The sequence below is a fragment of the Lepisosteus oculatus genome, chromosome 1, assembly GCF_040954835.1.
Source record: "Lepisosteus oculatus isolate fLepOcu1 chromosome 1, fLepOcu1.hap2, whole genome shotgun sequence".
Classification (NCBI taxonomy): domain Eukaryota; kingdom Metazoa; phylum Chordata; class Actinopteri; order Semionotiformes; family Lepisosteidae; genus Lepisosteus; species Lepisosteus oculatus.
The window spans coordinates 7214298-7231222 of NC_090696.1; the positions used below are offsets into that span (position 1 = coordinate 7214298).

Below are 16925 nucleotides of genomic sequence, written 5' to 3' on the forward strand. Positions count from 1 at the left end.
TATTAGACTGTCTTCTGTTTTTTTTTTTATGATGAAGAATCGATTGACTAAAAAAATTGCTGGGGATTATTAAAAATAATTCAAATTAGCTAGATAGTCTTGAAATAGATTTAATTAACCTGAGACAGATGCATATCAATTTTCATTCATAACAATTTTTGTTTTGGTGATATACAGCATATGGTATTACAATTAATGGGGTAGCACACTGAATTGGGATGAGCCATTGGATTCACGACTGAGAAGTTGTGGGTTCAAGTCCCCACTGCAGTCACTGCTATTGTACCTTGAGTGAGTACATTACCCTAATTGCTCCAGTACCCAGCTCTGTAAGTAGGACCCAGCATTGCTGGGGTGTCATCCCAGTGGTGGACCAGCGTCTGCTTTCCAGACTGTTTCTCGCTATGGAAACCCAGATGACCTCTGGCTTGCTGAGCTGCTGTGGTGGTCTGGGGTAGCCTTCGCGTTTTATACCAGCAGGTATCGATCTTCAACATAACAAAGGTGGGATGAGTGTTAATGATATGATATGATACAGATTCTTTTTTCAATGTGTTTTTACAGGCCCTAAAGAAGAGACCTGGGTTTTCAAAGATCCTGCACATAAAAGCAGACAGCGTTTGCTAACCTCCCCGCGGGTGCCAACAAGGCACAGTTTACCTCAGAAAAGAGACACAATCTGAACAGCCTTTTTCGCCACTTTCCACCAACAGAAAGGATGAAACAAGCCAACAAAAACATAAAATAAACACAGATCAAACAAACGAAAAATGACAGAAGCACGGTCAAACCGATTCTCTCAAACTGGAGGCACATGGGCTATAACATTGTAAAGCAGCCGTTTATATAAACATGTACTTTATAAACAAGACGAACAAAAAAACGAGAAATGAAAAACGCAGCCCTCCACTGGTGTTGATGCTGGCACTGTGATCGAGGAGTGAAGAAAGCAGAGACACAAGCATTTTTTTTGTCTTGTTTTCGGCTGTCTCTTTTGAATGGGTGGAAAACTCTTTCGGACGCAAGACAACAGCTGGACGAGATCGTTCCTGTGTATCCCGAGGAGGGAGTGTAGCCCCCGTTGTGACCCCTGCATCTTGCCAAACAGACGGGCGCAAGAAGACATTTTGTTTCTCAATAGCACAGAGCAAGCCAGCTAAACTTTTCCAGGAACTTTTCTATAAGATTGTAGGATATAGGATGAATCTCGCCGTGCTTTTTAAGGATATGATACTCGCAGAGCACATACAAAAAGGACCAGAGAAGCTGCATTGATTTGAGCCCTTTTACACTGGATTTCTTCCAAACAATTTAGTTACGTTCGAGCAGTATCAGCTAATACAGCATCCAGAGCACAGGAATCTCCATGCTAATTCCATACTACTTTGATTAAAAAAGATACCACTTTTAAGTCCTGCAAAACTATTACTAATTTCCCAAAGCCTCTGCCTCAATGGCTAACAAAAGTACAATTAAATACACTGTGTAAGTGACAAGTGTGTGTGTGTCTTGTGTTATACAGTTTTCAAGGCTATTTTGAAAATAACCTTCCAGAGCAGAAAAATGGCTTCAATGAAATTGTTACTACTGCAATGAAGTGCTTCCTAACAGTCTAATAGAGGTTCAGAGGTCAGAAGGAAGCAGGAATTCATATTTGCAATGTTTTCGGTGCCTCTTCCAGTTATGGAGAAATAGTCACACTGGAAGGGTTCACCTGATGTCAAATAGGTGTCACCTAATTAAAAAAAACAGCAATAATAATGTTAAAACTGAATGGCATGATAAAAGCAGTAGTAATCATTACAGAAAGATGGTCAAAAATAACACTATTTAATAGTTCTGTCGCTGGAATCGGGGAAATAAATCCAAACTTTTCTTTAATCTCAGATTCTATTCAATTCAGAGAAAGACAAAATGTGCTCAACTGTGGGAAGTGTTTTTCAGGGCCCTTTGTAAGCATTTTCAAATTTACCTACTGTAATTTGGTAGCAAAGCAATAGGCCGTTAGAACAGTAAAAATGATGACCTACTGTATGAGAGAATGGAGGAGTTTTAAAATAGCTACCTCCACTTACTATCCACAGATATCATTTAGCAGTGCTGAATACTGTATATGACACATGGACACACACACGTCTGTTCATTAACAAAACACCAGCTTGGAAATAATTAGACTTGAACTTTGTAATCTTACTGAAGAGCCAGAATCCCCAGTGGTCTACTCTTGTGTTCCTCTTTTAAATTGCAGATGACCTCTTCTCCTGTCCCTCTCCAAGCCTGTCAACTCCATGGAGCACCGTAACGAAGAGAGCCGTGTCTTGCTTTCAGGAACGTCAGAGTCGGGCGTTTGCAAGGAGGGTCTTTAGACTCCCTGTCAGACCTGAAGTTGATGTGTTCTTTTTCTGTTGTCAGCAGTACAGTCTTTCCAAGCCCCCCTCTCCAAGAAGTGACTCGCTCTTCAGACCAGACGCAGGAGCTCCAGGGAAGGGGGCAAGGAGAGTCAGCTGCTATTCCATACGCAAAAAAGTATTTTCATGGCCTTGGGCGACATGCTGGTTTCTTAATGACAGTGGTCGTGTTGTTAAAACATTCGTTCTAAGATCTTTCGTTCACATTGGGGGTTGCAAACAAAACAGTACTGATGCCATAAACCTTATTGCATTGCCATTGACAATTTTTTTTTTAATATCCTATGTTATTTTAGTTACATGACAGGAAACTCAAGGCAATAAAACTGCATAATTTTCATATATATTCCATGTATCTATAGTTCAGAATGGGTATCTTATGTGATACAAAAAGTACTGTATGCCATGACTGAAGTCAATAGAACTCTGTTATTGAAACATTTTAAAAGGCATTCATGAAATATGCAGGTATTTGTGAAAGAAAAACACGTGGAAGTGGAAAATCTATGGTGCTAATCAAATAGTTACGTACCGCAACACAACCCATCTGTGGACAACGTCATCTGTGCACAGACTGTATGCAATTTTTTATGATATTATGTATTTCTGAGTGTAGAAGTACTTTTTATTATGGACTATGCATTACAGGTACCTAAATGAAGCAAAAAAAAGAAACACAAATGTTGCCGGATAGCTTAAATCAGTCAGATCTGCTTTAATTAAGCGATTTGCAACCCCTACATGATGAAATGGATCACAGCTCGCAGTGTGCTACAGAGCCCTTTGCAGCTCAGTATAATCTCTCCTCGGCCAACCATGCTCTGTGCGTGCACGTGTTGCCAGAAGTCTCTTCTGGTTCGAGTTAAAGGCAATCCGATGAGTTTTGCAGTATTGTTGTTTTTGGAATGGGTCAGGCTCCATATGCTAGATGATTGTTTTACAATGCCAGCTGAATATCCCGATTGCCTTAGTTCATATTTCATAAATGCTGAATAATTAACTGCGATTATAATGCACTTTACATCCCAAAATGCTTTACATATACTTTAGTGGTGGAACCAGGTCATCTAACCCTACCCTTAAGAGTGGTGCTCTGGGATTTTAATGACCAAATAGAGAGGATCTTGGTTTGTAGTCTCATTGGAAGGACGACAGCGCCCACAGCATGGTGTCTAGTCACCATACTGGGGCACAGCTTTTAGAAGTTTTGGTCCAGAGAGAAAAAAAACATGTGAAGGAACATCACATATTCAGACATATTCATGTCTTTGCAATATGAGGAGAAAAAGGACCACCTAGAGGAAACTGACAGGAACACAGTGAGAGCACAGAAACTCCATACAGACAGCACCCCAGGTCCAGAACTGACCCCAGGGCCCCAGTGCTACGATGCAGAAATACTAACCACTGCACCACCGTGCTGCTGCTGTTCTTTTTGATTATGGAAAAAAATTAACTCCAATTCAGCATTTGGCAAATCAAGATCGATGGAGGAGCATGCTGTACAGTATTTACAGTATGCCTGCGATTTTTAGGAGAGAGGTTTAAGCTCTGTCTAAGGAAAGCAAAATCAGATCGGCTTGCCTTTATTCTCATCTTCCTTCGTACATATCAGTCCACAGTACTGTGTCTGTCCAGCAACTGTGCTCTTTCAAGTTGAGCTGCAAGACTCTTGTGAACCGCTCATTAATCTTCATTTCATGTTTGAGATCTAAGCGTGAGTAAAATGCAAAAGAGCATACACAGAGCTCAGTGTGGACGAAAACCAGTAATATTCACGGAACTGTATGTGGTTTGAGTGCAAGCTGTAGAAACACACCATCTCATCTAATCAATAGTTTACAGCCAGCATTTGTCACATGCAGTAGGCAGCAAGAGAAGAGCAGACACAGAGTTTTTAAACGGAGGAAATATTTATATTAAAGATGTACTGTAAATGCTTTGCTTCACGCTGTTGAGTGTAATTTGCCCTCAAGCTGTGGTGTAAGTGAAGATTAAGAATTGTAATGTAGTGTACCACTGACTGTGGTGATCATAATCACACACTAATTGAGTGTACTGTTTCCAGAGCAAAATTGTGGCAGGACTCTTGAAGATATCTATTCGCATTGCCTCTGCCTCTGGTGAGAACTAGCAAAACAAGAAGTGACCCTTGGAAGTGATTGCTCATATTTTTTTTGATACATTTTCTCCAGTAAATGTGCCCAGGATAGTCTTACATTTTAACTCACTTCATGAGTATATTACAAAATGGTCATACAGTGATTGATCACATCCATTTAGATCAGATAATGTGTTAAGCAGAGCTGAGCAGATGCTGTAATGTGTCCTTTCAGTGACCATAATGCTTTCTGTTTTTATCCATGAATTTATGGAATGGATATCTTAGATCAAAATCAAGTTTCATGGCTGAAAGTGTGCAGAAATAATTCATCTGTTGTCTTCTAATGTTGAATCTTTTCAAGGTGGGTGGTGTCACAATGTGCTTTCCAATAGTGGAATCTCATAACTGAGCATTTGCGAAGATACTGTAAAAAAGCTTTTTAGAAAGCACAAAAATAAATTTGTTTCAAACATTATTTTCTGGAACCTGACAAATTTCAAATGAGCAGGAACACTAGAACCTTTTGAAGTTTTAATGCTTAGGTCAAGATTATAAGCATGCAACACTGTCCTAAAAGAGCAGGATGGGTAATTAGGTTTAAAGCATCGACCATTAAGAGCCACTTGTTTGAGGACATAGAGGAAATAACTACAGGAATTAGGAAAACAGAGAATTATAGATTTGCCAGAAAGGACAGATGTGTCTTCTGACATTCAGCAAAGAGAGGACAGGAACCCGTTTAAAGATAATTGGGAGAACATTCTAAAGTGGAGGTGCTTTTTAGCTGAAGGGGCATCTGCCTAAGTTGGATTCTTTGATATAGGAGCCATGAGCAGGCCAGATGGGAACACAAAGTGCCATCTAAGAAAACTACAATCAATTTTACAGAGACATGGGAAATCAACGAGGAGTTGCCTGATGGAAATTCTGAACCTGTGAGAACAGTGAAACTCAAAGTAGGAGACAGGAGAGGAAACTACATGGACATGGATTTAAAAGTGAGGACTTTAAAAATCATTCTTTACAGGCAGTAAAAATGGTCTAGAGACAGACACTGTGTGTAACGCTTGCCAGAGGGGGAAGAGTGATTGCATAAGTAACATGAACAGTATGTAGGGCAAGTTGATGTCAGTGCTTTCACAATACACTGGCAGATTAGCTAGTTACAGTAGTTTAAGGACTTAAAATATGTACTATGTGGAAGACATTCCTTTGTGTCAAAGGACGATTGGAGTGTTAGTTTTAGCATGAGAAAAGAAGAAATAGTGTGATCTGACGTGAAAAGATCCTGTTGGGTTTGAGATGTTGCCCTCAGTTTTTGCAGACCAGCAACCAGCTGTGAGCAATTCTTGAGATTCCATTCCTTGGGAGGGACAGGTGATGTTCAGTCTGTCCCTGAGCACATAGCTGTCCAACCTGACCTTGCATCTTGAGATCTCGGCTTCTTTTCATTTGTTGCCAGATTTGTATTGCTTTGCTCTGCTTCACTTTTAATATGGTGAGGGTTTGTGTCATTGGGAAAAATTAAAGTCTCTTGCAATCCAGACTCGGTATTCAATCAGTTTAGGCAATGATGGTTAACAGTAGTCCCATCAGGGACTGGTTAACAATAATCACCCCAACACTGGGAGTGCTACAGTATGCCTATTATCTTTGTCACATACTGGTCCTACACTGCACCAATGTGAAGTGATGAAATCACTGTTTAATATTTATGTGAACTGCTCTTTGGTGTTTAAGTCAAAGGGAATAAGATATGTACTACACTATAGCTAATCCTTTCCCTGCTCATAAAATTAAGAATGCCAAAAATGTTTAGAGGAAATCTTAACATTTAAATTGCCAACAGCACACACAAGAACTTAATTAGACTTTTCAAACTGAAGAGCAGGAAAAGCTTTACCCCAGGTTTTGAATTAATGACAATCTGTCTGATGAAGACTTTAAAACCCTACTTTTTATTTCTAATAAGTACAGTATTTGATGCTGTCATGACAAGGAAAACTGTTGGATTTTTAGTCTGTATCCATTGTCAACCCTCATTGCCTCTGTACTAAACCAGCTGGTGACCTAAAAAAAAACTGGTTCTCATATTAGCACGTTCTCCAAAGCTACAGAAATTATCCAAGAAAATGGAAAAATGTATTTATTATAAGTAGTGTTAAATTTGCCGTTAAGTGTATAATAAATATTTATATTAAATGTAGAATGACAGAAGTCCTATAGAGATGGAAAATATATAACAAGAGAGGATAAAAGAGTATTTGAAATATTTATTTATATAAAAAAGAGACATCTATATCGTTGGCATGTTTATATGTTGTAAAGACATCGATCATCATGTTGCCTTTTATAGCTGGTTTGCTGTAGTCATTAGATAATTAGGTGTTAAGAGTTTAATTGCTTGCACAGGTGTTTTGCTTTTTTATTTTCTGTCAGTTGGTGCACCAATGGAAAAAAAAAACTCTTTTATTAAATGCTGTTTGGTGTTTTTCCAGTGTTAATATATTTCTCAGTATTTGTGATGAATGATGCACTTTAGGACTTTTCCCTAGTGCTTTCTGCCGCTTGTGATTGTGAGCTCTACAAAATGGCAGTAAATCATGCTTTATCGGTGTGCTTAGTGTGAAGATGACTGTTTCCATAGTTTTGTCACTTGTGCCAAGACATTCACTTCTTCTTTGTGCTCACGTGACCCAAGACTCCCTCCTGTCACATCCCCCTGCCTGTCCAAATTCTTGCTCTCCAAATATCTCTTTTTAGTTTTTATGTGCGTGAACATAAACTTACTTTTAGCACAGGGAAGGAGGAAACTGGTAACATTGATGTTGGATCAAAGAAGTTCACAAAGTGCGGGACTTCGTTTGTGCCCCAGTTGCTCCAGTCCACCCTGTATTAGCTGTCTCTGGAAGCCAGCATTGCTGGGATTAGGCCCTGTGATGGACTTGTGTCCCACCCAGGGGAGGGTCATGAGCCCTCTGCTCCTTTCATGCCTAGGAACCAGGATAAGCTCTGGCCCATACAAGCAAGCCTTTGTATGTAACTTGAATGGAAATACCTACATTGTGTGTCACATAATTGCAGAGAAAATAAACCATATTAAATTGAATATCTTTCACATCTTGAACAGTCCATGTCAATATTACTGTGACATTTTCAGTTGCCTGACCGATGGACTGTATCACTAGGGTAATGCATTGGGGTGGGTATGTTTGTCCCCTGATTTGCATCACAGATTTAAAGTAACTTATAGTGCTGCCAAATGGAGGTTATTCTAATTATACTTATCCATTTAATTGATTCTAGTTTATGTAGTTCTGATTAATTTTATAGCTGTTGGAATAACTCCTGCAAGTGTATCTCAGCTTTCCGTACAAATTCAACAGGAAAGCTCTTGCAGATGATTAAACTCTAAATAAAAATGTCCACTTACGGTATTTTTACCCATTGTCTTGCCTGACATTTTGAGTATAGAGAATTTAATTTATGTTAGTTTTTTTGTTGTTGAACATCCATGCCACAGACTAAATGAACAAATTTGTTTTGTTTTGCAGTGAAAGTGAGCCAGTGTATTTTTGCGGGAATATTTTCAGACATGAAACTGTTAAGAAAATGATGTGAAGACAAAATAATATTAATCGACGGAAATGATGTCATGTCACGTGGGCCCGCTGAAAAGAATGTGTTTGAGGTGATTTCTGAAAGAAATGAGTTGGGTTGTCTCTACAGTTGAGCATTTCATTACACTTGTGCGTATGACAAATAAACTGAACTGAACCATCAAAACTCTTTCATATTCTGAATGATACCATCTTATATTTATTGGATTCTAAGCAGCATTGCTGTGATTAATTTAGAGTCCTCGTGGCCTTTATATTTAGGCAGGGATGAGATATTTTGAGAGCGCTCCTATTATTTTTACACTTCTTTCACACCACAACGCAAGGCATTGCGTTGTCATGGAAACTATATTTCTGGCTCATGCCAGTCATTCCTGAAGCCCGCTGCTCAGTGAGTCTTGGGATTGCGGTACTACCACACAGAAGAGTGAATGCCAAAATGTTTACATTTGTATCGATGTTGTGGCCTTGTTTTGGTCAGCTACATCAATCCATTGCACTGAAAACTTAAATCGGGATATGTTGCAATATTGCACTGTAACATATTAGCATTATTGCAAAGAGTTCAGTTTAATTTGTTCCTGAATTCAAAAGATTAGGCCTGGTTAACATACCTTTCACAAGTCAAGATACGGTCAAGTGCTTTAAAGGTTGAACTTCGACATGACCTTACTGTCACATTTTTTTTATTTTTTGTGTGAGGTGTTATTTCTAATGTCATGTATTTTTAATTATCTGTGGGAGATACTCAAGGTGTTCGTTTTCCTTCTTTTGCGTTATGGAATGGAATTGTTTCCTGTTGTTTCCTGTTGTTAGTTTTAACATTTTTTTCTGGAAAAGATTAAATTGAAAAATGTGCTGTGTGCCTGTGTAGGAAACAGAAGAACCTGAAAAGATGTTTGAAAGGATCCTTGTGAAAACATCTCAATTTTAATACCATATTCATTTGACTTTGTCCCAGACAGCATTTTCGATTACCGTACTGTACAGTACCTCTTGGGTTTAGAAAGAAATGTGGAAAACGGTGTGACTTGTATCAAACGTGTCTTGCACTAACTGCATACTTCTACAGAGGATGCAAGCACATCCTGTCTGGCATATTATTAACAGTAGATCATCGATTATTTAGCAAGTAATAATCTGGCTTTCAACAATTTTCTGGTCCTACTGGGGCGATCAGGCAAAAGTATATCATACACAACTGTAAAGCATCTCTTGTCTCCCTTATAACAAGCTTGTTGGCAAACTGAGAGATAAAAGGCAGGACTGCAAGGTTGCCATCTTAAGTTGCTTATTGCCCTTCATAATGAACAATATGCACTAGTCACTGTGAGGAATTCATGCAAAGCAGAAGCAGCACACAAAAAGGACCAAAAATGTTTTCCTCCATTCCTTATATAGGAGATATTACATTATTACAAGGGGATAAAGAAAGTGTCCCAGTGGAACATTACAGTATTTACAATTTATTTCTCATTAAAGAAAGGTACTGTGCAGAATATAATATATTGTACTGTGCATTAAACATGTTGATGTAAAGTGTGCTGTACAGCACTGCGGATTCTGCAGTGCTGTACTTCCAACGTGTGTAGTCAATTTGCGTTTGAAGCACTGTACAGTAAATGAAAGAAACTGAAACCTCATAAATCAGTTTGACTTTACAAAGCTGATTGATGGACAAACTAGCATAACAGCTTCTTCTAAAATGTTCTTCTAACGTGTCAAAAAGAACTATTATAAGAACATCTATGCTATTATCCAGAGTTTTTGAAACTCTGGCTACCCACTACGACTAAGACCTACTTGTGTACTATAATCGATGATCTAGTGTACAGCGATGGTAGTAGTCCTACCTGAATCTGGGTTTCCAGAATTGAGGGAGAACATTAAATTAATACTAAAACCATGAACAGAACAGTATTAACAGTTCGGCAGCTTTTTATTCCATACAAAGAATTCAGATAGTGCAGTCTAAGGGTTAATCTGCCCTTTCAGTGTCTGACATTTTTGCATTTACTGGTTCAGAAAATGAAACGGATGTTACAGGGGGACCTAGATGTTTGCAATGCATCAAACAAATATGAAAAATACATACTGTACAACAGGTTTATTTCTTTTGAGAATTAAAGTAATAGTATCATTAAGGGAAATGTTCCAACGAGGTCTTAAACTCACCTCTGGGACAATTATTTAATTATTGCGACATTAGGAACGATGGAATAAGGTTGTATTTTATGCCATCATCCATGTACTGTACCATGTGACAAGCCTAAAAACCAAAATATCAGCACAGACAGTACAGATATGTACTGAACCACACGGTTTGAACGGCTCTTGAATAACGTCACGCACTTTTCCCAAACATCCGTCGCTTCACAGCACCACACCAAAACATCGTCAGGATACTCGAGAGCACTCAGACTGCTCAGAATATACTCCGGTTTTCATCCGTGTCCCAGCTGAGGCAGATCAGCCAATACGGGATCGAGCGTTGTTGCTTGACAAACGAAGGCCGTTTGAACAAAGAGTCTAACAAGTAATAACGAGGACCCCTGTATTCTACATGTGGTACGGTGTGGTATAGTATAGCAAAGTCATTTTAACTAAGAGCACACAGTGAAGCTAACTGATGCATGGTGAAACGTGTAACAAGCAAACATTTGGAGACCATGGCAAAGTGAAACAGATGAGACACTGCAGATTCATGGTGCTAAACCGAAGGGGATCCATGACAGTAAGACTGTTAAAATGATTTTGTGTAGGACTCAGCCTAGCTGGAGCCAGAGGGGCCTTCTACTGCTCTTATTCTGCAGTGGCTCTCCTGAGAGGAAACAAGGTGCCAAGAGTTTTTGTAAATCAATAATGTCAGTGAAGCCCCTAAAGCCCTTTTTCCTTACAGTGTTTCTTCACAACCTGCTGGCCAGTTTTTTTTCCCCTGTGCTTCAAGGTCTTCTGTATGAATTGTTTTCTATTCCACAGGTTCACGGGATGTTTTTGTTTGTCTGTGCAAGCCTCAGTTGTATAACGTGTAGGGTCATATTGCAGTGAAAATGTTTACCGTGTATTTCAACCATCAGGGAGGCAGACATGAATTTGTTTTAAAATGGTGACTACATGACAGTGCCAAGATGTATTGTTTGTAAGGATAGTCTTAGAGTATGATAATGGAAATCCATGTTTTTTCAACAATCACTTAATTTTAATAGAATTGGTGGAAAAGGAAAACTGTCCCGTTTAGTGCGCTGGTTCATGCTTCGATCTGATACAACAATATGAAGACATCTTTGCAGTATTGCCTCAAATTGCTTAAAGCATAATTTCCTTTAGCTTGCCAGTTACCATTATCTTACCAAGAGGTGCTCAGTATTTAAAACAAACTGCTTTTTATCCAGTAAGAGGCTCGTTTCTTCTTGTCATTTTGCAGTGTAAGGAGGAGTTATGTGTATAACATAGGCAAGTTAAGAGAGTAAATAATTTTGATAGCCCGTTTGGACTTTTAAAGAGGAATATAAATATGGTTTGTACAGTAAATAGCAGACTTGAGCTTTGAGGAACACATTTAAGAGAGGCCTTTCCTATCCTTCCAATATTAATCTCCTTAAAAAAAGACTTCTCTACTGAAAACGCTCTCTGACGCAGTGCATTAGTATTTATTTGTTCATGTAGTACAATAAATGCTTTTTCCTTCAAAGTGTATTTTGTCAGTTCTGACAAAGATTTGTCTAACAATCAAATGGTGCTGGCTGCAGTCCAGACTGTACAGTTGTTTATGTGCCTATATCTAAATGTCAACAGATCGCTGTTAGGAATTAATTATACTGTTACAAGATAAATGTTTTACTTGTTTGCAGTTGTGCGTGTAGTGATTATATAAATCATTAGAAGTTCCTTCTAATATACTCTCCAGGATGTGCTCTCAGAAAATGCAGATAAACAGAACTGTGTTGCAGTAACTCCTAACTGTGATTGCTTAAAGGTGGAACTGGTTAGTATAAGCATATATATTGCAGGAATAGAAAAAAGACAAAAAAAAACATAAGTACGCAAAATACTACAGGACAATGCATAGTCAATCTGTTGCTATTTATTACTTGTTTCGGAAAGCAGAGATAGGAGTGTGTATTAACCATTTGTACTGGAAATCAAACTGTTTTCTTTAACCAAAACATTCGTCTTGAAACAATCAATTTAACTTAACTGAAAAGCATGTATTTTATTGAATATTTTCATATAGGTTAATCTTTTTATTTTTGCAATCAAAATCCCCAGATCTCTATAAGAAATGTTGGTTTTAAATGAGGAAAAATGTATGTGGCATCAAATGTGAAGAATTGTATATTGTTAAAAAACGAAAGTGTCTCAATGTATGAATTGTTAGCCTTGCTTCTATCTAAGGTGGATACACTGCCATTCTGTTCCATTGCTTTGAACAGCCTATGGAGTATTTCATTTATATTTACATGTGGTTGTGGTAACATGTAAGAAATAAAGAAAGGTAGTTACACAATGACTCACACAAGTTGCAAAATTCAAGGTGCTTTTATTGGAATCAGATATGTAACATTTGGAAAAGATATAAGTATTCCTACTTATATAAAATCTTGGTGAAATTCAAGGCTGCAGCAGGTCTATTTCATTGCCAGTTTGAGTTCTGCCTCCTTGAGCAACTGGTCAGTTGGCATCAGTGGTCTTAACGTGAGAGAGAGTTTGGTTGGGCCTGCCTGCTGAGCAGCACTCCATTAACCTCCAAATGTCATCTTAAAATGTCAAAACTAAAAGGTTTGAATGCTGTTATTAACTTACTGGTATTTTTTTAATGGAAATAACCCTCAAGTCTCAGTGAAGTGTACGCAAATGTGTGTTTTAGTTTGGGAGGTATTGAAAAGAGTTTTTTGTTAGTACAGGAATTGTCAAACTGCTGTTTCCTTTCCCTCGTAAACTGTAGTTCTCACCTTTTTAAAGTCAGTTAATGGTTTAAATGGCATGTGTGATTCGATTTCAGTTGTTCGGTCAAATGATACCAACAACAAAATAAGTTGACAAATTTAAAAGCAAAGTGTACTTAATACTCTGGCGTTACCGTGCCTGGCTGAGGAAATGATAGCCCTGGCAGGAGAGAAGTGCTGTCGCCACACCCTCATAGATGAGGAATGAACCAAGGAGGCAGCTGCAACAGTGCACTTGAAATGGAGGGAGGGGAGCTAGAAAGATGTGCACGGAGGTGTGTGCAGCGCAGGAGTGTTTATACTTAAGAGAGTGGAAGTTTTACCTTAGAATTTGACTTCCTCCCGAACATCTGTTAATAACACCATTTGTGGTCTTTAGAAAATAACTTGAATTCTTGAAACAGAGAACAAACCTGTCCACTTCATCAAGTAATCTGAACACTCCAAAAACCAAGAGCTTGGAAAGATTACTAACATAATCTGGCCCCTTGAAAGTGGGTAAGAGCTCCCACATGGAAAGTCACCTTGACATCAGGTGCTGGAGCTTTTGCTACCAGATTATTTTAAATAATTATTAGGTGGGTGTTTTCTCTGTTTTTATCCCCCATTGATTTTGTTGCTGTTTATGTAGTGGTACACCAGTTCTGAGTGTAAAGATCAATGTCTGCTTCCTTGTTTGAAAGACATTTGTAATCTATTCCAGTCTGCCAATCCCACAGACAAACCCCCCCAAAAATCCCCTATTCTTTTTTTTTTTAAGAGAAACATGCTTGTTGGTAAAAATGTAGCTGATGTCTACGGTAATCAGCTCAGATTGGTTAGGTATGGACCACACCTCTGTTCTCTAAAAGCATTTAAAACTTGTTTTTCACTAAATTACATATCTGATTCTGGTTAAAAAAAAAGGAGACAGGAAATCATTGTATTTCAATGGTGCAATATAAAAACTGATTTATTTTGTAGGATCCAGCATAAAGATACCCCTAGGAGAGAAACATTTAATGCCATCTAATACTTTAGAACCTCCAGTTGCTGTATCGTGGCTGTCTGGCTTTCATTTAGTTCAGAAGGAGCATAATGAGATCATCTAAAATGTGTATCAAAAGAGCCCCTGTAGAAAGCACTTTAGATGTTGCTGCTTTTGTTGTGTAATAAGCTGTGCAGAATGCAAGCAAAATAATATTACTGACAGATGTGTATCACTGATACTTTTATGGATACATGTTAAATAAAAATTGTGAAGCAAACTAGTGTGATCGTTTTTATTTTTGCCTTTTTTACAAGTAGGTTAAGAACCAATATTCCTGTGACCCAACTACCAATAGTCCTATAAGATTTCTCTCATTAACAAACTTCAAGGAGCCAACTACTGTAGATACAATCAAAAACCCTCTGTGGTCAAACATGGTAGCAGATTTGTACTAAACAGTACCACAGAGGGAATGGGGTGATAACGTGACTGTACAATTACATGAACACAAACCTTATGCCATAATGTAATATCTCAGCTTTCATAAAGTTCGTTCAGCCAGGTTCTAGCAGCTAATATCGTAGGACATTTTTTTTCTGTCCACAGTGTTCAATACAGGTCAGGGGCAAGAATCTCTAGTGCTTCAGACACACAATGCCTTTTAACATTCAGAAATTCTTAATACCATATTTTAAAAAAACAATCTTAGTTAATTGATCAGGTTTTTGAATTTTCAGGACTAGTATAACCTTTCTGGAGCTGGTAGTGCTTTAAGTAGATCTGTAAAACCAGTAGGGCATTGTCCTTCCAGAGACATACAGTAGTGGTACTGTACCTTTAGAAAAAGAAATGTGTTTCATAAAACTGGTGCTCTGAATTGCTATTCACCACATAGAAAAGTATAAGTTTTGACCCTGACACAAACATAAATTATAAGCCCTTATACAAATACATGAGGAATCTGGGGTGTAATTCAAAGAATACATACATTCTCAAATGATGTACTGTAAGTGTCCAGAGATGAGTAACCACATATATTCCCTGGCTTAAATAAATATCATACTCTGACAAGGTAAAGATGTGAATCTTTTCAGTCATGAAAAGAGGGGACTGTAAGGGCACCTCATTCATGTATAAAAATTCCTCAAGGGAATTGCTACTAGACTTCTTCAGAACCAGCAAATAAATGTGAATCAGAATATGTATGGTAAGTATTAAATTACAGGGAAATTCACTTACAACTGTGACCAGGAAGCACATTTTACACAAAGATGTGGAGGCCTGGGCTAAACTGTGCTGAAGCTGGTGCTCTGTCTTCTTTCAAGGAATAGCTGCCTCAATTTGCTACTAGCAGCAGACAAACTAGACAGGTTTAATGGCCTCCTTTCATACATAATCTCCGTGGTGTTCTCCATACAGTACATGCACAATGGCCCAGCTAGTGGACACAGAATCACGGGAAGCATAAAGTAGCATCACTTAATGTAGGTGTTTAATCTTTAAAACTGGGCCAGAATTGTAGTTTTCAAATTTTAGAAGAACAAAGCAAAGCTTATGGGCTGTGCGCAACAGAATGGATGGATGTAGAGTGAGCAGAAGAAAGAGGCTGATACATGTATCAAAAATCTAACGTTAAAATCCCACAACAAATTAATGTCTAAAATAGTGAAGTCCCAGTTTAGAGAAATATGGTTTAATTTAGATATAAAAAGAGAAAATGAGTGATTCACAAACTGTGTAAGAGGGTCCAACAATAAATGAGAAATAGTATACTATTAGAATTGCCAGAAGGAAAGCAGAAAAGAAGTGATTTGTTTGCAAGACATAACCCAGAGTGCTTCATTCAGGAATACCACAGTACAAGAACTGTAACAGTGGGAACAAACAGTTGATAATAGCAGAAAATAAAGACATTGATGTCAGGAACATGCCCCATGTTTTAGAACAAACTCCATTTAGGGGTGGTGCTAAGGAGCTGTGCCTGTGGCTGGAAGGTTGCTGGTTTGTATCCCGTGGCCGGCAGAGGAATCCTACTGTGTTGGTCCCCTGAGCAAGGCCCTTAACCCCAACTGCTCCAGGGGTGCTGTACAATGGCTGACCCTGCGCTCTGACCCCAGGCTGCTCTCCCTGTCTGTATGTCTCATGGAGAGCAAGCTGGGGTTTGCAAAAACACAAATTCCTAATACAAGAAATTGTATATGGCCAATAAAGTGATCTTATCTTTATCAGTATTGTGTAATTTTAATGTGCTGTAGCTGGCACAGGTTTTGAGATTTTTTTTTTTATATTTTATGGGGTCAGCAGCTTTTAAGACTACTACAAATTCACCTAGCTGCTAAAATACCAAATAAGCAGGATTCCTCTCATTGGCAGGCTTTCCTATGTGTTTTGTATTTTGAAGGTGAAACCAGGGAAAAACCCATATATCCAGAAGAATAATTTCACATTGTGCATTTTTCTTTAACTGCAGTTGTAATGAAGAATGTTAAGACAGACTTTTTTTTCCTTTTTCAGGGCAATCTTGGCTATTGGTCACAATAGCCGACAAAATGTAAAAGTCATCCTTTCGAATCACATACTGTACATTTAACTGTCCTGAAAATACACGTCTGGATTGCCCTACTTTCTGCAATGCAATAGAAAGAGAAAGACAAAGAAAAAAACCCTTCTGCTTGAGTAGGTATGATCTGTGAAACCTGCAGGCCTCCTCTTGTGTTGCCAAGACAACAGACTGGCCAGTACCTGGAACATCTGAAGGCAAACTGCAGCCAGAGAAGGAGGCCCCATCTGTGAATATCAACAGGTTTCTGAAAGGCTCGGTCACAAGGTATCACATACTGTGCTCAATTGACTGGCTGGCTGTTCTGGGACTGCTGG

General features: G+C 38.5%; 1 protein-coding gene across 1 annotated transcript in view; it reads left to right on the forward strand.

The window, feature by feature from the left end:
• The window catches only part of fbxo41 (F-box protein 41), a 92820-nt gene extending 78495 nt beyond the window's left edge, over positions 1-14325 (forward strand). Inside the window, exon 13 of the mRNA XM_069191732.1 lies at positions 565-14325. Within this exon, the coding sequence (XP_069047833.1) occupies positions 565-627 (63 nt within the window). The 3' untranslated portion in view covers positions 628-14325. The remainder of the gene's footprint in view (positions 1-564) is intronic.
• The last annotated feature ends 2600 nt before the right edge of the window (positions 14326-16925 follow it).